This window comes from Rhipicephalus microplus, chromosome 1 (assembly GCF_043290135.1).
Source record: "Rhipicephalus microplus isolate Deutch F79 chromosome 1, USDA_Rmic, whole genome shotgun sequence".
NCBI classification, from domain to species: domain Eukaryota; kingdom Metazoa; phylum Arthropoda; class Arachnida; order Ixodida; family Ixodidae; genus Rhipicephalus; species Rhipicephalus microplus.
Genome location: NC_134700.1, coordinates 220,987,542 through 221,009,665, shown reverse-complemented (window position 1 = coordinate 221,009,665; position 22,124 = coordinate 220,987,542). Strand labels below are relative to the sequence as shown.

Below are 22,124 nucleotides of genomic sequence, written 5' to 3'. Positions count from 1 at the left end.
AGCTGCTTCACATCTAAAAAAAAACAAAAGAATGAAGATTTCGTTTTTCGTCAGTGCATCTAACCGCTTCTTTTTCTTATTAAAATGAAAACACAAACTTACCATCAGACCACGAACGCACGTTTCTGAGGTTTTCCCATGTCATTCACCAATGGCTGATGTCTCGCAACACCGTGAGCGCTGAGTAAGTTTGTATGCTCACCTTGCTCCTTGAGCCAGACTCCAAGCAGTTGCCAGACGAGGGCGCCACAGGCAGCGGCGAAAAAACCGCGCCAATAGTTGCGCACCGCGAAGAAGACCGAGGTTACCTCGATGCTAAACAGCACTCCTGCACGGTTTTGCAATATATCTTTTTCAGAAATATGTTGCAGAAATGAGAGAACAGAAATTGAAGGAAAACACAGGGAGGGGAGAACTGTGCATGCAAATTCAAGATCACGAGCGAATACTCAATCAAGTGTGTCCCCTGCCTCAGCGCGCACGAGGTCAACTGAGCACATGTGCCCCGAACTGTGTTTAGGATCTCAAGCTGTCTTCTGAACTAGTGAACCTCAAGTTCAAGCAATCTTCTTAGGCCAGCATAATAGCTCAGACGCTTTTAACTATTTCCCCTCATAACCACATAAAATGTCAAATGGCATAAAATACATGGCACTTTCTTATCACACATGTCGTGAAACATCATATTGACGACGCAGACCGCTCGCAGACACGTTTTAACAACACATCCAGTATCTGAAGGCAGTTCTTCGGGCAATTAGAACAGCCGAGCTTTCTCTCAAAGCTGAGAGAAGCCTTGTTTTCCAAAGCTTTTTTTTTTTTCAACAGACAGAATATTAGTAAAGACAGCGTCATGATCATACGTCATTTTCGTTCCGTTTCAAAGGTCCGGAATTTTCGTTCCCGACATTGTTCGGTTGCTCGTCATGTTACATTTACGAGCAAAATACTTGTTCCGTGCTGCAAGTGACGCAAATCAGATCTTTCAACTCGTTTAATTAGAAATATGCAGGGCTACTCGCGAACAAATGGCTGCCAACACTGCATCTCATCAACTTTTGTTGGTCCTCTTAAATAAATACAGACGCGAAACATTTGACGCAAATGCAAGCCTGCGAGAGCATACAATGTGCTGGCAAGCCTCAGTGCGTCCTCATAAACTACTTACACCATAGTTTTAAAAAAATAGTTACGGTTCCTATTGTATCTAGATGTCACGACGTGGTGTGTACTTCTGGCCACGTGCACGATATTGTGACGTTTTCGCGACCACTCCACTCCGTTAAGTTTTTTACGCACAACCAGCCATTTAAAATGTTTTTGAAACCTCACGTCATCGAAGCTAGCCATTATGGCGCGTAATGTGACCAGAATCGGCACTGTAGCCTGCAGTCACGATAGTGTCGAAGTCAGTAGTTACGTCGCGCGCAAATTGACTTTATTGTCGAAACAAGATATCAGCACTTCCTGCGCATGACAATTGCTCAGAGCCGTCTCTCCACAGAAAAAATTCGCGGGGCGCAGCCAAGTATCTTCGAAAATTGGTCTCGGTACCTCTTTAAGTTTATTTTCACGTCGCACTTCCCGATTTCAAGCCTATGTTGCCGAGTTATGCGCGTCGAAGCATCGCAATTCGCGCAACGTCAGGCGACAACATGTGCGCTCCTTCAGCGACAAATTTAATACGTGCAGCATCAAGTACGCACGAACGGAGACCCGAAAAAGACAGGTCGATATTACAGCGTCTGGGGTTGCTTAGAACAAACTCCGAGAAAGTTGATCATAATGATTAAATCTGGGGTTTTACGCGCTAAAACTATATACGGCACAATTATGACGCACGCCGTATAGTGGCGGGCTCCTGATATTTCGACCATCCGGTGTACTTTAACGTGCAGTGACATCTCAGTACTCGGACCCCTAGCCGTACGCTTCCATCAAAAAACGCGACCGCCGCTGCCGGGTTCGAACCCGTGACCTTGGGGTCAGCGGCCGAGCTCCGAAACCTCGAAAGTGTTCGATATATTCAGATCGAATAGTGCCATACCGCCCAGCGGAGCTGCGAAGGTGCAGGCGACGCCCACGGCACAGGCTGCGGCGAGCATCTCGCTAGCCCGGGACTCGTTCTGGGGAAGATTGGGGATGGGAAGGGAGGGCGACGGGGAATATGGGTATCACATGCAAGAAACAGGGAAGGGAAAAACAAACAAAAGAGGGTGTCAACAGAAATATAACTTAAAAAGAAAACAGAAATCGAAAAAGAATAAAAATCAACACAAAGTACAACAACATGCTCCAATTAGAACGGAAGGAGAAGGCAAAGCAACCACATGCGAAGTAAGAACGATCTTTGAGAACACACAATGTCAGTTCCGTAATACTCAACGAACAACAACTTCTCGTGTGAGGCACGAAATCTGTTGCCGGCTTCGATGCTATGCGAAATGCGACTTCAGATGATGGTTTGCACCTACGTTGCACAAGCGAGCCGCCTTGGCCACCTTTCTCCAGTTCCTTTAAATTTTTGTGGCATGGTGTCACACACAGACCCCTATGTGACACCGATAACACAACCAATGTGATATCTTGTTTACGCTCTGCGATCGAACGGAATGCAACGTCACGAGAGAACAAACGGGTGCAAACAGTCAATGAGTGATGGAGAAGTGCCCCGTGAGAATGCTTTACATTTCGATAGCCCGCTGGGGTACCACATAACTAATTCAAAAATGTTTTCAACAAATGAATTAGTGTGCAGTTATTATACACGCAAATGTCTCTATTTGGGGGCACTATTTTTCAGAGCTTGAAATTGATTACCACGACAACTTTAACAATTTCTTTTCGTGCGTTGATTGGGAGCTCGGTATAGTGTTGCAATTTCACAAAAATTTCGGTGGTGGAGCTGGTGGATATTTCCGCAAATTAAATTATTCCAGGCGGGAAAGCGAATTTCCTTATCCTGCCCGAGCGTATACGTTTGCGACCTAATCCAAGTCGTCAGGAGGCAGTACCACATACGATGAGACGAAATAGTGTCTCGGTTCTTTCCTAAGTAGGCGACAAATGATTGACAGCGCATTGTCTTTTCGGTTGTAACTTCTCACATCTGACCATCAGACGCGTACACACGAACGTCGACAGATCGCGTTCGGCGCTATAAAGCGTTCTATTACACAACGTGTACAAAACTCCAGCGTTTCGAAAAAAAAAAAGCTAAGAATTTAGGAAATTATACGTGACTTGCTACGGGAGAGCAAGAACCTGTCTAATGTGTGTTTAGAGAAACTTGTTATCACAGACAGTATGCATCAATAAGATTTCAACAGAACAGGCAAAGACGCACAAAAACGTATGACAAAAAAGATGTATACATATGTATACACATTACATGATAAACAATAATCACAAATAAAACGTGAATACGTTGAGTGTTTAGATTAAGTGTTCTATGATTTAGAGTACGATGTATGTACTTTACTATGGAATAAGCTGTCCCAGTTTCGCCAAGCGTGAGCGTGTGTTTAGAACGAATGTTCGACGATTTAGAGTATGACGTACCCTATACTACGGAAGACCATTAAGCTGTCCTAGTGCTATAAAAGAAAGTACGATGCGTTTAGAACAAATGTAGGATGACTTAGAGTTCACAGAACTCTACTGCGGGAGGTCATTAAGCTATCCCTACTTCTGACAACCCAAAACGTCCTGCCAGTGTTGATTTTAAAAAAAGTGCTTAACGCTTTCGAGTACTCCATACTCGGCTATGGGTGAGCAGTGGGCCGTCCCTGTAACTGTAGACATATCACGGCGTGTGCTTAGAGAAAGTTGTTAACGATTTAGAGCACGAGGTACTCCACTATGGGAGAGCATAAAGCGGTCCTGTGGGCCTCACAGTTGAGGCCGTGGCGCTTACCAGCCAACCACATGACTGTGTGTTTAGAAAAAGTGGTTAATGATTTAAAGTACTTCGTACTCTGTTATGGGAGAGCATGAAGCCGTCCCGTGGGTAGATCTGTTTAGACAAAGTTGTTGACAATTTAGAATACGCGGTACTTTACCATGGGAGAGCATGAGGCTGCCCCGTAGGGGCCTTTCTTACGAAATTTACCAAGACCAACCAATGTGATGACAAGAACACTAATAGAAAACGAATTTACCATTCGCTATGTACGACCATGCTATTACGTGCAACCTGAGAAAGTGCTCAAGTTGTCTGCCAGGCATGACCTTTTATACTGCATATGTATAGTGACAATCAAGCACTTAGGGTAACAACTAGAAGGAACTTCACCATCTACCTATGTGCTTTATTATAATATAAACAAAAGGGGCTAGCAAAAGAAACAAAATGGGATATTTTGCTAGACATCCTGAACTTTTAGAGCCGATTACTTTCTGTGGGCACCAGAAGCACCACGACCTGCCGCGAAAAACGTTGTCTCATTTTTGGTGGTCGTTTGAAGGCACACTGGCAGCACCAGCGATGTTTTTTTTTTTTTTTTAATGCTTGGGTGGAAGCCTGGCGGAAGCTCTCGCAACTTCCTAGCAGCCAGTGCGAAGTCAGCATTTGTCTATTGTTAACTTTAAATACGTAGCTTTTTCGATTGATGCCCGATTATATACAAGCGTTCTTTTTGCTAACGTAAACGCTAGGTTCATTACGAAATAAAGGGACACTGTTCCCGTCGACAGTATTTTGTCCGGATCAGAGTAATCCGGTAACGCCACTTCGAATAAAATTTGGCTAGACTTCATTAAGTTTCTTAACTAACCAGTAATACAAAGGGACACGTTGGGCAGTATACGCCAGAAGAAGAGTCCGTATTAAACTCACAAGGAGTGTAACACTTGCTACCTTTGGCTGTATCGTGTATATATGGCAAGATGGTGGTGATTGCCCACTCCCGCATTTTTCTTTACGAACCACCCAGGGCCAGCAAGCGTCGTACAAACCAAGTGCGAAGAAGCAACAAAGCGTTGCTCATCAACTTACGCGGGTTTGACTGGAGACAACGATGCCAGACTTTCCCTGCCGGTGATACCAGTTATTATTGTAATACAGCTTCCAAGTCGTAGAACTTCAACTGATTATCAAAATTTATCATGACTACCAGCTCGCTATGCCACCAAAATGTTGTGACGCGTCGATACGTACGGGAAGAGATGCAATTAGCTGCCTATTTTCAAACCAACACAAGCGTCTTTTTTTCGCTTAATGTTTCAAGTCTCTTTTTGTTTACATTGTTTACAAACGCGCGCAAAACTTGAATCATACAACGGTCACGAGTTACCTTTCTCGTGTATTTACCACTCTATGCGAAGTTAGCTATTCCGAACATATCTTTAGTATTGTGCATGAAATACGCTACGAAAAGGTGTTCCTTCAAGCGCGATGGCGGACCTACTTCTTAAAGCTGAGCGACGGCCATGCGTCTCGTTTATTCCTGCGAATGCCGCGGAAAACTATAGCGCTTCCGAGACCTCCCGAGCGTCGATCTCGAAGGCTATACGAAGCTAGCGAAGAAAACGTAGTGGACTCACCTCGTAGATGCCCTTGAAGGAAGCCACGATACGACTAAGGACTGTGGCTATCATACTCGATATGTGCACGAATGGTCCCTGCGGCCGAAGAGGGTGATGTGAGGCGTGAATAAATAACAGCTTTAAGACGTGGCTGTGCCTAAAAGTTAAAAGAAACACGCAAGCAAGCAAACAAACAAACAAAAGGCGCAGGGATGATACACAACAATTTCCTTCAACGGCAACTGGCGCCACGCAATTCAGTTCCCGGATATGTTGTGAGTTTGGCGGATTGAATAAGTTCATGGGTTATTGCGATGAACGCCTGCACCAAAGAGAGCACTCCGATCCAGTGGGCTAAAGTTACTCTATTAAGGCTCCTTTCGGAGCCATATATGTCTCCTTCAGGCGCCAGTTATGGTACACTGTCTACGAATGTGTCACATTCACACAGCATAATTACAAGGCACTCATTGTTGCATTCCAAGAAATATAATGAAGCAATGTGTTATTTCGTGTCAGTCATTCATTTTATATAATTAAGTAATTAATTATTCTTTCCTCAGTCATGTTGCCTTTTAATATAAATATAATGGGAACTTATAGCTCTAAATATGTGCGCAGTTAGTTCTAGGTTGCGTTCATTTCTAGAAAAGAAAAGTAATACTCTTGAAGTTGATTCTAGAACGACCTGTCGAACAACATCTTAAGTGCCTTCGCCTAAGCGATCTGTTACCGTTATACACAGCACATCGAGGCTAAGTCAAGACATACTAATTATGGACAAGGTTCAGCTCATCCAATGAAAACGTATGCCCTGGTCTCCTTTGACCTGAAGTTGACACAGGTGGGGTAAACTAGTTCCGTACACAAGCGCAGCTCCCGCCGCTGAAGGGGATATATGGCCCCGTACAGTAAAAGCCAAATTGTGTGCGTGCGTGCATGTGCGTGTGTTTGTGTGTGTGTGTGCGCGCGCGTGCGTGTGTGTGTGTGTGCGTGCGTGCGTGTGTGTGCGTGTGTGTGAGCGTGTGTGTGTGCGTGTGCGCCTGTGCGTGTTTGCGTGTGCGCCTGTGCGCGTGTTAATCGGACGTCGAACGCTTATACTTTTTATTTCCCGTTAATGACTGCCACTCCCGTCTTGCACGTCTATAGCGTCTATAGGGCAGCAACAAACTTAATTTTGTAGCTTTAGGATTCTTAGAATTGCTACGATAGCTTAGAAGAAAAAGAAAACAATTTACCGCTCACGGCAGGTATACCGTATACAGCGTGGGCAATTCACGTAGCGAATAATTGCTAATGTTAGCGTTGTTGCGCCTTTGGGTAGCGTGGTGCGGACTCGGGCCATCCGAGTCCCCGGAGAGGACGAGTAGAGAAGCCGGAGAAGGAGAAAAAAATGTTTATATACAGTATTTACATGGTAGCGTGGTACAACATGAAAAGAGAATCACGCTCGAGCGCCTCTGCGCTAGCGTTTTTATACATCGTCCGCCTTCCCAAGATCCCTTGCAAAGATAATTTATGCGCAGGATACTCCAATGAGATCGTCGTCTTCCTCTCCGGCCCCGAAGAGGGAAAGCCAAACACCGCCTCCCTCTGAACCTAGGAAAGGGGGCAAGGCATGCCCAGTTCGCTGTTTGGTGAGGGAGACCCCACGCGCCAGCGTGGCACCACAGTGAGATGACGTGGAATCCCATGCGCAAAGTCGCTCCCTGATGCAGCCAGGTTGACTCAAGCAAGGCAGAATACCCCGTACAGCTGCTGGGTCGACGCTGCTTCGGAGTGTTGCTCTCGGCGGCTGACAAAAGCTTGGCCAACGACTTTTGTGTCAAGAGGAGCCGGCGACGTGGTTTTTCCCGATTGTCCGCGTCCGTCGCCGTCCCGGTGCAGGGTTGACTCATCAACAGCTGCCAGGTGCCAGCAGGCCGCGAAGACCACGTGGAACTTGGGCGAGGCACAACAGCACCCCCGCCGCCAGATGATACATCGGGAGGTCGAGTTGTTCCATGCAGCTCGGCCGGGTCGATGTCGGCGACGTTCCGGCAAGGCTCTTGCTTTCTCGAAGGGCCTGGTCAAACTGGAATGCTCCAAGAGCTGGCCTCTGCGCCCCGCTTCGGTGAAAAGTGGGTGACAAGCTCCAAGAAACGACCTTTGTCAGCCACACACAATGCGACAAGCACCGCGTGCACGCCACTCTCATCGCCAGGCCTCAGATTTTACAAAGCAAACATCTTATCTTAATAACTTAAGCTCAAGGAAACAATGTGCATACCAATCGGGACAAGTGTCCAGTAACTCTTTCATACGTAATTCCATTTGGAATCGAGATAACATTATAATCAAGCTAAACAAGCAAACTGTAGAGCTCGGGACAACGAGGGAGTCAGTAAAAAATTTCTCTATGCCCTCACTGTAACACATTGAAAAAAAAAGTACACATAAACTAGGTAAAGGTAAACAAAAAAAATCAAACAAACCTTCCGCGTCTTTTGACGAGTCAAAACGCTCGACTTAGGGCGTCTGCATTTGTATGAAGGCCACCTCTCTTGTAGCGCACCTCGAAATTGTGCTGCTGCAGTGCTATGCTCCATCTGAGCAAACGACCATTCTTAGGTGACATTTGGTGTAACCAGGTTAGTGGAGAGTGATCAGTTTCTATAATAAACTTAGAGCCAGCAACATAGCAGCCTAGTTTTTGTACGGCCCAAACAATGCAAGCACATTCTTTTTCCGAAGTGCTATAAGCCTCTTCCCTGCTGCTCAATTTGCGACTCAAATACAAAACCGGCCGCTCCTCTCCACTCTGGTCCGTCTGACATAGCACTGCTCCTAAACCGCGTTCGCTTGCATCACACTGAATAGTGAAAGGTTTTGCAAAATCCGGTGCCCTCAAGACGGGTTTCTCACTCAATGCGTGCTTCAGCTTCTGAAAAGCGTCTTCCTTTTTAGAGTCCCATTGAATGTTCACAGGTTCGGTCTTGCGTAAACTATCTGTCAAAGGGCTGGCAATCTCGGAGTAATTCGGGACGTAATGCTGATAGTAACCTGTGAGGCCGAGGAATGCTCTCATCTCGGTCTTAGTGCTGGGACGACGATAACCGACCACCGCGGCTACCTTGAGTTCGGACGGACGACGACGCCCATTTCCTACAATGTGCCCTAAATAGCTTACTTCAGCACAGCCCAAATGACATTTCTCTCTCTTTACCGTAAGACCTGCATTTTTGATCCGTTCCAAAACCATCCGAAGGTGTTCAACATGGTCTTCCCATTTGTCCGAAAATATCGCCACATCGTCTAGGTAAGGCAGCGCAAATTTCTCGAGCCCGTGGAGAACCTTATCCATCAGGCGGCTGAAACAATACGGCGCGTTCTTGAGCCCAAAGCTCATCATCAAAGGACGAAAAGTGCCCAGGGGTGAGATAAAAGCAGCGTATCGACTCGCGCGCTCTGTCAAAGGGACCTGCCAATACCCCCTAACAAGGTCTAGCGTAGAAATGTATTTCGCCTTAGACACTGTCTCTACCCTCTCTTCAATGTTAGGAATAGGGTAAGTCTGGTCGATTGTTACAGAGTTCAGGCGGCGATAGTCCACGCATGGCCTTGGATCACGGCCCGGAATCTCAACCAAAATCAAAGGCGAGGTGAAACCACTGTCTGCTTCGATGATAACACCTAGGTCGATCATGCGGCGAATTTCGGCCTCTAGTATCTCTCTCTGTCTAGGTGACACCCGATACGGCTTACAGCTGATCGGCTTGTTAACCGTCAGCTCAATGTCGTGCTTAATCACATCCGTTTTGCCTGGCTTCTCGGAGAAAACGGTAGCGAATTCCTGTACTAAAAGCTCTAAATCTTCCTCTTGAGCCTTACTTAGGGTGTTCCCTGTGTCTACCCTATCTGACAATGTGCTGCTGACCGTGCCATCGGAAAGACAAAGGATTTCCGCGCCCTCGTCCTCAGGAACATTGAGTGCAAGGTTTACTACTGCTTTTCGTCGCATGTAGGGTTTCATTAGGTTACTGTGATACACTTTGGGGCATTTCCGGCCCCACTTTACCTCGTAGTTGGTGTCTGAAAGCACTGACATCACTGTCGCTGGTCCCTCCCATTGTACGTCCAGCTTGTTTTTTCTTGAAGGGCACAACAGCATCACCTCATCGCCCACTCTAAAGACTCGCTTTCGAGCTGACTTATCGTAACGGGCCTTGGAAAGCGCCTGTGCTGCGCGCATGTTGCTCTCCACCACTTCGCGTGTAGTCCCCAGTCGCCCCAATAAATCCAGTACATAGGAAACCACATTAGGGTCCTCCCCATATCCAGTCCATGACTCTCGTATCAAGTGCAGCGGACCTCTCAAGTTCCTGCCGTAGACAAGTTCAGCCGGACTAAAACCCGTACTCTCGTGTGGGGCCGACCTCAGAGAAAACATCGCAGCTGGTATACACCCCTCCCAGTCACTTTTATGCTCAAAGCACAAAGCTCGCAAAACGCGTTTCATGACCGAGTGCATGCGTTCCACAGGGTTCGACTGTGGATGGTGAATAGAGCTATGCGCGATTTTTATCCCGCAGCGTTCTAGGAATGTAGTCGTAAGGCAGCTTGTGAACACACTTCCGTTGTCACACTGTATCTCCGAGGGAAAACCCACCCGAGAAAAAATAGACAACAATGCGTCCACCACGCATACTGAACTCAACTCTTTCAGTGCGATTGCCTCCGGGAACTTGGTGGCAACGCACAGCGCGGTCAGGACGTACCGATATCCTGATTTAGATGGAGGCAGAGGCCCCACGATGTCAATCACGAGCCGACGGAAGGGTTCTGTGATTATTGGCACTAGTTTCATTGGTGCCTTCCATTTGTCTGTTGATTTTCCTATCCGCTGACAAGTGTCGCATTCACGGACAAACATCTCTACATCCTTCCAGCACCCGGGCCAGTAGAACTCCTGAGCCAGCTTAGCTTTCGTTTTCTTTATACCTAAGTGGCCCGCCCAGGCGTTGCTGTGGGCCAGGTCGAGAATGTTCCGCCGGTATTTTAGTGGAACTACCACTTGGTTGTAGACCCGCCCTTTAGCGTTCTCATACCTGCGATGCAACACCTCGTTTTGGGTGTAGAACGAAACGTTCTTTCTAGAGTTACCTTCCTTATGTATGGCATCTAGCAGCATAGAGAGTGCGAGATCCGCCTTTTGATCGACCACTAGCGTTGCACGGTCGGTTCTGGCTAGCTGACACCAACTGGTGGACGCGGGTGTTAACACCGAGCCTGTCACCAAGTCCTCGTTTTCGGGCGTTAGAGATATTTCCTCGCTGTTGCCGACCATAGCCACAGTTTCCGTCTCGACAACTCGCATGGCAGACTCATTTTCCGTCGCAACTACCTCAGGTTTTCCTACACTGCCCTCGGACGTCTGTTCCCTAGAGGGTGAGCTGCTCAGCTGTTGCGTCAGCTCGCGCGCCTTCGAACGGGTAAGGGCCATGCAAGCTATTTCGGTGGCAAATGATTCTCCACGTGTTTTTAACATTTCCTCAGACTTATTTGAAAATAGGTAAGGGAAGTGCTCCGGAAGGTTGGCTGAAATTGCTGCTTCCGTACACAATTGGCCGAAAGGGCCCTCGATTACAACCCTCGCTATCGGTAGGCAGACGCTTTGCTTTTCTGCCACTTGCCGAATCCAGGCACACTCTCCTATATAGTCTTCGGAAGATACGCAACTTGGATGCGCTACATCCATTGTGGCCGCCGAGTCCCTCAATACCCTACACATTCGGCCGTTCACTGAGAGTGTCCTCATGTAAGGCTTCAACAGCTTTAAGCTATCCTCTGACTCCTGAATTGTGGCAAATGCCATGTGCCTCTTACAGCTCCTGGCCATGTGGCCCTTTTCTCCGCAGCTGTAGCAAACAACTGGCTTCCGCGCTTCTAACGCATGCGCTATGTCACCAGGCGCCTTTGAACCTGATGAAGGTGCCGCCTTAGTCCCCTCACTGTCCTTTCCCTGCTGACTGTCTAATAACTTGGAATTCTCGGGTTTCCAGTTATTTCTTGCAAACCTCTTGCGTCCCTGGTTTCCCGACCAGCTTTCTACCTTTTCATTTTTTCCCGAAGTTCGTGGTGTACTGCGGAGACTACGGCGTGAGCAGTAATCTTCGGCGAGTTCTGCTGCCCTGTTCATGTCTACGTCTTTCATCCTATCCTGCACCCAAAGACTTACCTCCTCGGGAATTCCCCGGTAAAACTGCTCAAGTACCATCAACTCAATGACCTTGTCATGGTTGCCATAGACTTGCGCGCTTTTGAGCCACTCTTCAAAGTTGGCTCTAATTTGGTAGGCATAGTCTGAATGAGATTCGTTGCCCCTCTTAGAGTGCCTGAACCGCAGGCGGAAAGCCTCTGTCGATAGGCGACATTTTCGTAGCAATGCAGCCTTTACCCTGTCATACACCTCGGAGTCCTCTTTATTCATTCTTGCGATAACATCGGACACTTCGCCTGGTAGTACGCATATCAGTTTTTGTGGCCAAGTCTCCCTACTAAACCCTGCATTTTCGCATGCTCGCTCAAAATGCACGAGGTATAATGCAATGTCGTCACCCGCCTTGAAGGTGTGGATTAGATCCTTTATCTTTGATTCTCCACCCCCTGAATTTCGATTTCCCACGGACATACGAAGCTCCAGTTCTTTCAGACGGATTTCATGTTCTTTATCCTCGCGATCCCTCCTTATTTCCTCCTCTCTCTGTTCACGGGCTAAGCGCTCACGCTCCTCTTTCTTTGCCAAAATGGTTTCTCTGGCCTCAATGGCCTCTTCTAAACTCACTTCCTCTTTTCCCAAGTGCTCCAAAATTTGTTGTTTTCTTTTAACCGAGCCGACCGAAATATTCAGCTCCTGACAAATTTCGAGGAGTTCTTGGACCTTAAACTTCTCCATCTTAGATATGCACACCGTTTCTCTTCTAAGGTAATTTTGCCCACGAGCCACCCAATTCTTGGTCTGCGAATCAAAATTTACCAAAATCACCCTACCACGTTACCGACCATCTGCGCTAACGAGTCTGGCGAAAAGAAGAGCAAACACGCGGCACTCACCACTTCGATGCAGCCGACGCAGGCGAATCCCATAAGCTGCCAGCCACTGTTGCTCCTTTGGGTAGCGTGGTGCGGACTCGGGCCATCCGAGTCCCCGGAGAGGACGAGTAGAGAAGCCGGAGAAGGAGAAAAAAATGTTTATATACAGTATTTACATGGTAGCGTGGTACAACATGAAAAGAGAATCACGCTCGAGCGCCTCTGCGCTAGCGTTTTTATACATCGTCCGCCTTCCCAAGATCCCTTGCAAAGATAATTTATGCGCAGGATACTCCAATGAGATCGTCGTCTTCCTCTCCGGCCCCGAAGAGGGAAAGCCAAACACCGCCTCCCTCTGAACCTAGGAAAGGGGGCAAGGCATGCCCAGTTCGCTGTTTGGTGAGGGAGACCCCACGCGCCAGCGTGGCACCACAGTGAGATGACGTGGAATCCCATGCGCAAAGTCGCTCCCTGATGCAGCCAGGTTGACTCAAGCAAGGCAGAATACCCCGTACAGCTGCTGGGTCGACGCTGCTTCGGAGTGTTGCTCTCGGCGGCTGACAAAAGCTTGGCCAACGACTTTTGTGTCAAGAGGAGCCGGCGACGTGGTTTTTCCCGATTGTCCGCGTCCGTCGCCGTCCCGGTGCAGGGTTGACTCATCAACAGCTGCCAGGTGCCAGCAGGCAGCGAAGACCACGTGGAACTTGGGCGAGGCACAACAGCGTCTAACTCCCCGCGCCGCCGTATCTCCGTGTTTACTAACTTACTTCTTATTGCGTTATACGCACCTGCTGCGCCGCGGAGAGTGCCGTTGTGAAAGTGTGCAATCAGGCGCGACTCTTACGCTCTAATGAGTCCCACACGAGTTGATGAACAAATAAAGTGCGATACAGAGGCCCCTTTGAGGCCGATTAGACGAACGAAACAACTAATTGGAAGAAAAAGAACCCGAATTAAATAATTCGCGATATCAAACATTCCCGGCAGCGATTGCCGGAGCGGCAGGTGCTAATCTGGATATCGCCAAATAACGCTCATATTCTTATACTGTGCCCCGCCGCGGTGGTCTAGGGGCTAAGGTACTCGGCTGCTGACCCGCAGGGCGCGGGTTCGAATCCCGGCTGCGGCGGCTGCATTTCCGATGGAGGCGGAAATGTCGTAGGCCCGTGTGCTCAGATTTGGGTGCACGTTAAAGAACCCCAGGTGGTCTAAATTTCCGGAGCCCTCCACTACGGCGTCTCTCATAATCATATAGTGGTTTTGGGACGTTAAACCCCACATATCAATCAATCATATTCTTATACTGTAGCAACACGGTGCACTGCTGATCGCTATAAAGCGCAACGCTGATAATATTGCTAAACTTACATTGGCTACCTACTCCAGCTTGCAGGAATATAAGCATGCTGCCGGAGGTAATTTTTCGGATAAGTGTCGCTGGCAGCACCGACTTTTACATGGTCGGGGCTCTCAAGCTACAAATTTATTATCTATTGTGGCAGCAGACGCGAACAGGTCTTATTGCATCTAATGATTTTTATCGTTTACCACAGGTACAACGGTCCAAACGGACAACAACAACAACAACAACAACAACAACAACAACAACAACAACAACAACAACAACAAAGACGACGACGACGACAACAACAACAACAACAACAACAACAACAATAATAATAATAATAATAATAATAATAATAATAATAATAATAATAATAATAATAATAATGGTTTTACGACCCAAATCCAAGATGCGATTATGAGAGACGCCGTAGAGGAGGGCGTCGGAAATTTCGACCATCTGGTGTTCCTTTAATGCGTGCGCTGACATGGCACAGTACACGAATTTCGACCATATCGCCTCCACCGAAATGCGATTGCCACCGCCGGGATCGAATCCGCGACCTCCGGACCATAGCGACTGATCCACCGTGGCGGACGCAAACACAGTATACGGTGCGTATACGAGAACTCCGCGGGTTGCCTCATGAAGCGGCTCACCTCTTTTCCGAGCGGCAGTCCGCTGCCGAGGGTGCAGGTGAGGCCGATCACCTTGGCCACCAGGGCCCGGAAGGTGAGGTACTCCTTAAGTACGACTCCGCGAAGGATGGTCTTCATCTCGGGGATGCCGGAGCCTGCGACGCGATCGGTTGTCGGTATATGCACGCACCCACAGCGTATACCCATACACATTCTTCAAGTATACCCCTCTAAACTGAACACGGGCGCATTTGCAATCCTTCTTCAAAGCTTATCTCGTTAGTTTATTTATTTATTTATTTAATAATAATAATAATAATGTCAATCCCGTCAGGTATTTTAACAGAAGTGGGTATAAAGAGAACACAAATATTGTGACAACAGCCACAAAATTATACAGCAGTTACATAGGGCTAAACGGTAACAATAAGTCATGATGATCGTTAGGGGCCTATCTTAAAAAGGAGTGCAGTTACAAAAAGGAGTCTCAGTTACATATGGTGCGCTGAACATAACACAAACAAGAAAGTTAATCTTATTTTTCTTGGTTGAAAAGACGCCTGAATTAATGAATAAATAAATGAATAAATGAAGGAAGGAAGGAAGGAAGGAAGGAAGGAAGGACAAGGCAGGAAGATTACCCAGAAACGTGTCAGGTTAGCTACCCTCATGGGGAAGGGGAAAGAGTAGTAAAAAGAAGAGAGGGTAGAGAAGGGAAACAAAGAAAAATGAGCAATACTATACTTTTTTTCTATATGCTCGCTTGTGCAGTTATACCCCGACGCAGTGAAAGCTACCGGTCGCGTCAGATGACTATAATGAAAACCCAGAAACCCCCTCTCTCTCTCTCACTGTACTTCGTCCGATAGTGATCTGCGCGCCATTAGAAGCTGCGCGAAATCTTCGATGGTACCTAACGATCGAGTCATTTTCCCTTACACGAATTCCCGAAGGCTCGTTACTAATTGGTTGACACCAATTTTATATTATGTGTTACGTCAGCATACTATGTGGGTACCATGTAGGCACGCCCCAGTCCGTATATAAAGCCACATCGCTAGTAAAGTTGACTGCAGCATTTGTTTCTCAAATTGTATCCCTGACAGTTCGTGCCTGAATAAACATCTGATTCGACTATGACGTCACTGCGTTTTAATTAGGCGTTCCAGCTCTAGAGACAAACGTAACATTGCACAGGTCTCTCGCGGAAATTCGCTCAGACGATGTACTGTACATGACTATGGCCTTGCTTTTGTACGTACCTATTGCTTGCGGCGCTACGGTGTGAGCAAATCCAGATGAGAATAATATTAATAATACCGGGAAGAAAACCCAGACAACGTATTTCAATATTAAATTGTCCGTCAGATCTCTGTGTAGCCATCTTCTTGCTGCGAAGAAAAGAAAAAAAAAGACGCAAGAACGATACATGAAATGTTATGCATCTAAAACATATATACTCGCTGCATGCACGCACACACATACACACTTAAAATAGGAGGAAATGGGATAACTAAGAGTAGCAATTAACGCTAGGCTCCATTTACCTCAACCGTAACCTAACTGAGCTTTCACAAGGTCAGAGCTGAGATACTACAGATGCCATCGATTACGGTGAGAACATTCGCTACGACACGCAAAAGGAAAGACAACATCAAGAAGCGCTACAGCTAATGCTCCGATTGTCCAATTATTTTTTTTTTATTCCCTTTTGTCAGCACTACTTTCCGTTAGAAGTGTTGAAAATACAAGATAAGCTTCTGCATCAAAATGAATCTTAAGTGCAATGTAGACAGACAAGTATACTTTGTCAATCTAAAAGAATCGAGGAATAAGAAATTAACTGTAGGAAATGTACGTTATCCGTCACGTCATGGCAAAGCTCAACGAAGTCGTCCCTTACAAATCTGTGAACACCGCAGTTGTCGTATAAGGCGAACACAACGTACTCTTGAGGAACATGGATATGCCGTAGTCCATGGAGAAACTGATGAGCGACGAGATGACGCCGAGGAGGATGAGGAAGACCCAGTCCTCGCCGAGGCGGGCGAACGTGTGTTTCCAGATGCTGGACAAGAAGTCTGTGGGTACATAAGAGTATGGGATGCATACAGTGGATCAGCACAAAACGAAACTAAAAGAGCTCACTGATGTGTTACGCATTAAAGGAAACGTCAGGTTGAATTGTACTTCGTAATCATCTCCAGCAGCTTACTTGGTGTCCACTGCAGCGACGAGAAGGTCCCTCCCTACCGCATATATTCGTGCACTTTCACTCTTGCCTAGTGCATGGCGACTTCGTCCTATCTATATATATATATATATATATATATATATATATATATATATATATATATATATATATATATATATATATATATGTGTGTGTGTGCGTGTGTGCGTGTGTGCGCGTGTGCGCGTGTGCGCGTGTGCGCGCGTGTGCGCGTGTGCGCGCGTGTGCGCGTGTGTGTGTGTGTGTGTGTGTGTGTGTGTGTGTGTGTGTGTGTGTGTGTGTGTGTGTGTGTGTGTGTGTGTGTGTGTGTGTGTGTGTGTGTGTGTGTGTGTGTGTGTGTGTGTGTGTGTGTGTGTGTGTGTGTGTGTGTGTGTGTGTGTGTGTGTGTGTGTGTGTGTGTGTGTGTGTGTGTGTGTGTGTGTGTGTGTGTGTGTGTGTGTGTGTGTGTGTGTGTGTGTGAATGTTTCTAGGGTATGTCACGCCGTTTAACGCTCTTCAAATTTGTCATTTGCTAAGCTGCACCCCGCCACTCATACGTAGCTTTGTCTGTCATTATAAGAAACTAGCGGTTAACTGCTGCCCTACGTATACATCGCCTGCTCAGTTCAGTATCTTCTTCTCCTAATGTCAACATGAATACCGGAATTTCGCTTGCCGAATTTTCTGCGAGATTTCTTTCCTTTTTGTTTGTTTGTTTGCTTGCTTGCTTTTGTCGAAAGCAAGGGCCCAGGAATAATGTCAACGAGTCAATTCTAATTAAACAACCTTTATTTCACGTTACTAGTGCGTCATTGGTCCGACCAGATCTCCGCCAGTGCGCCATCTCCATAATCATCATTCGTCGTTGATAAAAAGGGAGATAGAGAGATAGAGAGTAGAATTGGTTGAAAGGAAGTCCTCATGATGACGCCCACGCTCTATAAAAGTTTCGGTTGTGTACACATTCGAACAAACACTGTCAGATTTTTTTTTAATGAATAGTTAAGCGCTGCAGTTCTCAATAAAACAAAGATACTTATAGGGACACGGCCGTCGAACATGGGCCGGCGGTCGGAACCTTTTTGTGCCAACGTTCACAATTGTTTCGCATCATGCCGCTGACTAACCCCACAAACGTGTGCTTTAAAGTGAAGTTGTCAAACGATATCTTTGGCGGGACGTACCACGAGCCGCGTTCTGAGGACAATGCCGAAGGAATATAGCTTTATTTCCGCTAAACGTGCCGTAAAGTCAAGAGTCCTCTCGTGCACGTTGTTCTGAATGAGCGATACCAATTTGTGCAAGTTTATTGCTCTGTTACGAAGTGCAAGCAACATCGTGTCTGACACAGACGCATCGTACACCGTACTCCTACACTTCACAAACATACAGCACCTACTAGCCCAATACCGTTCGATTATGCAATTGTTGAGCGAAGCCGTATGCGACTTGGAAGTGGGCAAATGTGGCTGTCCCTGTGAGTGCGCAAGAGTTATAAATAAGTAATGTTAACATACGCTACCTCAAAGGGCGTCAACGCTAGCGCTAGTGTAATAATAATAATAATAATAATAATAATAATAATAATAATAATAATAATAATAATAATAATAATTGGGGATTGAGGTCCAAAACCCCGATATAATTATGAAGGACGCCGTTTGCAGCCCCCTGGGGCTCTGCAACATTCCCCGAAATCTAAAGCACGGGCCTCAGGCATTTTTTTCGCCAACACCGAAAACATGGCCGCAGCGGCCGGGATTCGATATCACGACCTTAAAGTCAGCGCTCGAGCGGCGCGGGTACTTGCACAAGCTTCTCTTCGGGTTTTTGGCAGCGTATGTGGCTAGCTATACGCTGACAAAACATACGACAAAACAGCTTATGTGAGCTATAGCTGCGCATGCGAGTGTTGCTTCATCGTTTACAACTCGCGTGCGCTCACTACCACCGCATCGTTCCACTTTGTAGAGGTATCGAGCTTCGCTGTAGTATACCTGAAAATGACGCGCGGGTCGCGGGATCAAATCTCGGCAATTGGCGGCCGCATTTTCAGTTTCGGCGAAAATTCTTGAGGCCCGCGTACTTATAGATTGAGGGACACGTTAAAAAAACACAGGCCTCGGCTACGGCGTCTCTCATAATAATATCGTGGTTTTGGAAGTTAAACACCAACAATAATTATTGCCATGTAACAACTAAAAAGTCGAACGGTATTTGACTATAGCATGCGCTGTATGTGTACAAATCAAAATAAACGGTGATATCCGTCAAAGCATGAATCACAAGCAATGAAATCTTGTATGTTTTCTAAATACCCTTAAAGGTAACTTCACCAAACGCAAAGTTTGAGGCGCACATTTCTCAAACGTGGTGACAGAGAAATGAAAAGCTACAACAGGGACCACTTCGATAGAGCCCCTGTCGAAAAAAAAGAAAGAAATCACAGCCGAGACGCACGAAGACACGCACATCGCTTGTATTCGTGTGCCTCTCTTATTCGTCCCAGTAAGCTATTAGAGATTATGTTTCTTTGTCTTGTTTTTTTATTTTTTCGCTACGTTAGCTTTTTTTCAATGGGGTCAGAAACGCCTTGGAATAATATTACGGAACTTAAACACGATCACTGACAGCCCATCAGAGTTCACGACTTCCGAAACAGGCGCATATACGAGGCGGTTCTCGCCGCGACCGTGCTATATGTTCACTTGCGACGCGTCGTACACCACCACGCACCTGTACGGCGGAGAAAAACAATGCGTGCGCATGACGAGGGAATCCTGCCCCAACGTTGCCGCTGTGACGAAACAGGCGAGATAAATGAAGGAAGCAAAAAACGGCATTCCACGGCCGCGGACGCGAGACAGCTGGCGTTGCCGCTTCGTTCCGGCCATTGTGGCAGGCCCGAGTGAGCACGCCACGGCTGGCCTCGTTAGCTATAGCCTTTGAGGCTTGGTGTAGCTAGCTAAATCATTAAGAGAGATTGATTGATTGATTGATTGATTGACTGATTGATTGGCATGTGTGGTTTAACGTCCCAAAACCACCATATCATTGTGAGAGGCGTTGCAGTGGAGGGCTCCGGAAATTTCGACCACCCGGGGTTCTTTAACGTGCACCCAAATTTGAGCACACGGGCCTACAACATTTCCGCCTCCATCGGAAATGCAGCCGCCGCAGCCGGGATTCGAACCCGCGACCTGCGGGTCAGCAGCCGAGTACCTTAGCCACTAGACCACTGTGGCGGGGCTGATTAAGAGAGAGTGAGAGAGAGGGAGAGGGGGGAGAGAAAGAGGAGGTACGGCAGTTCTATTCAGTAACTAAATTTTGATCATGTACATATAACGCTTAGTAAATAATAATTCCTGGAGATGTACGTCCCGAAACCATATGACATGATTGTGAGGAACGCCGCAGTGGAGGGCTGCGGAAATTTTGACCACTTCGGCTTCCTTAGTGTGCACTCAAATCTATGTACACGGCGCTGACGTCGACATGCTTACGCTGCGGCTGGGAATAGAACGTATAGTACGTGAACGACGAGGCGATTGTTCCGTGGATTATGTAAAAGATACATTGACGGCAACGGCCGCAGCGCTGACCAATTCACGGTTTGTTTGTTTGTTTGTTTGTTTGTTTGTTCGTTCGTTTTCCTGCTTGTGGCCGGTCTACTATGGCACGTACCCACTCTGAGGGAATGGCCAAAAAACTTATCGCAGCCTATGAATGATAATCACACTATTGCTTACCAACCCATTACTAATAATATACAAAGAACACCCCCCCTCTAAAAAAAGCAGATAAGGAGCAAGAAAGTGAGAAAAGAAAGAGGACAAAAAAAAAAGGAAATAAGTGCTATTGCGATAACAAGCGTCTAAAATTTCGAGGCGCCTCGAAGCCCAGCAGAGACAGCTCGTCGTCCTCTTCGTCGGCCCCACAGGCGCATGGTCCAACAGACTTGCAACATGCATGCAGATATACACCGGGTGTTCAAAAATTAAGCTTTATGGTTTTGTTAAACTTCTGCACTGGGAAAAATACGTAAAAACCACTTTTACTGATAAGTTATGCATGTATTGGGGACAGAAGGCTAGACAATAATTATCGCTGTCAGTCACCCGATTAACGACGGTAACTAACTTTTAATGACTGCACTGAGAGGGCGTAAAGCTTAATTTTGAACAGCGGGTCATATTTTCTTTGCAGACGCATCGAAAGGTCGTGAGCTCGATGTAGTGGGGCTCCAGCGCTCCACTGGCTACTGACGCCTGCCTGACGTGACTCAGAAGCGCGAGCTGTGCCTCCGTGTCACAGCTGGCCAGCTGTGTTTTACGTTACTCGTAAATGTTGGAGAGATCATGCTGACCTAAAAGGTATCTGCATGGTGGTCGGTTTATTCATGCACGCTTGTCTCCAACATTAAATGCCGTAGAGACATGCGTGGCTATATACAGCGTTAGAAAAAGTTTGTTCAATCTTTTGAAGTTGAGAAAGACTGCCGTTTGAATCCCGTGGGTATTTTTTTACGGCGTGTATATAACAGCTGGCAAGCGCTGCTCTACATTGGATGGAGAGTGGAGTATTATTTGACAATATCAAAGCAAAAAATTGGGTCATGGAGCCAAACTAACAGTCATGCGTTGATTCTTTCGGTGTACAGTGAGTGCTCGTCATAATGAAGTCGCGCCGACGAGAGAGTCGTTAACCGAAAAGTCGTAAAAGCGCCCTTTACTCTGCAAATGGCGCGACTATGATTCGTTTACTTCGTTATAGGCGATTATTCGTAATATGTATACGCACTAGCAATATCTATAGGTTTGACTGCACACTTCTGCGTTCCTCTCTATCTGTCTATAGTTCAATGTCGCGTAAACAATACATTTTGTGATTGTCACTGATTAAATTGGAGGTCTTCTGTCGCCAACTGTCAGGGTGTCGACACGACGGAGGCATCGCGTCCGGATGCGGTACCCCGGGGGACACCGGCGCGTGTCCGTGAGCCGACATCGTCGCGCCGGCAGGTATAGAATCACGCTTGGTCGGCTGCGCGCGACCCCGAACGCGCGTTATGTTTTTACCGCTGCGCTGCTCCCTCGCAAGCGCGCGCGCGCGTGTGTGCGTGGAAGTGTGCGGGAGGGTTACACCTAAAACCGAACCGAATAAACGCAGCCACCGGTGTTGCCTCTCCGCCGGTGGCGACGAAACGCAAGCCGCGCAAGCGCGTCACGCTCCGGCGCCTCGCGTTCCACTTGATCCGCCGGGGGTAGCGCGGATGGCGCCGAGTTGGGCCACCCGCCGACGCCACGCGTTCCGACGCAGCCGGCGCTGCGCT

The 22,124-nt window shown here is 47.2% G+C and overlaps 1 protein-coding gene across 3 annotated transcripts in view; it reads right to left on the bottom strand.

Annotated features, from left to right (window-relative positions):
* Positions 1–22,124, bottom strand: part of ClC-a (chloride channel protein 2) — a 167,321-nt gene that overhangs the window by 39,724 nt on the left and 105,473 nt on the right. For all 3 annotated transcript variants that reach the window (XM_037412450.2, XM_075891423.1, XM_075891422.1), the window contains exons 4-9: positions 16,530–16,661; positions 15,843–15,971; positions 14,602–14,735; positions 5,545–5,622; positions 2,048–2,126; positions 203–328 (exon numbers count right to left, since the gene is read on the bottom strand). In XM_037412450.2, coding sequence (XP_037268347.2) covers positions 203–328; positions 2,048–2,126; positions 5,545–5,622; positions 14,602–14,735; positions 15,843–15,971; positions 16,530–16,661 — 678 coding nt within the window. The remainder of the gene's footprint in view (positions 1–202; positions 329–2,047; positions 2,127–5,544; positions 5,623–14,601; positions 14,736–15,842; positions 15,972–16,529; positions 16,662–22,124) is intronic.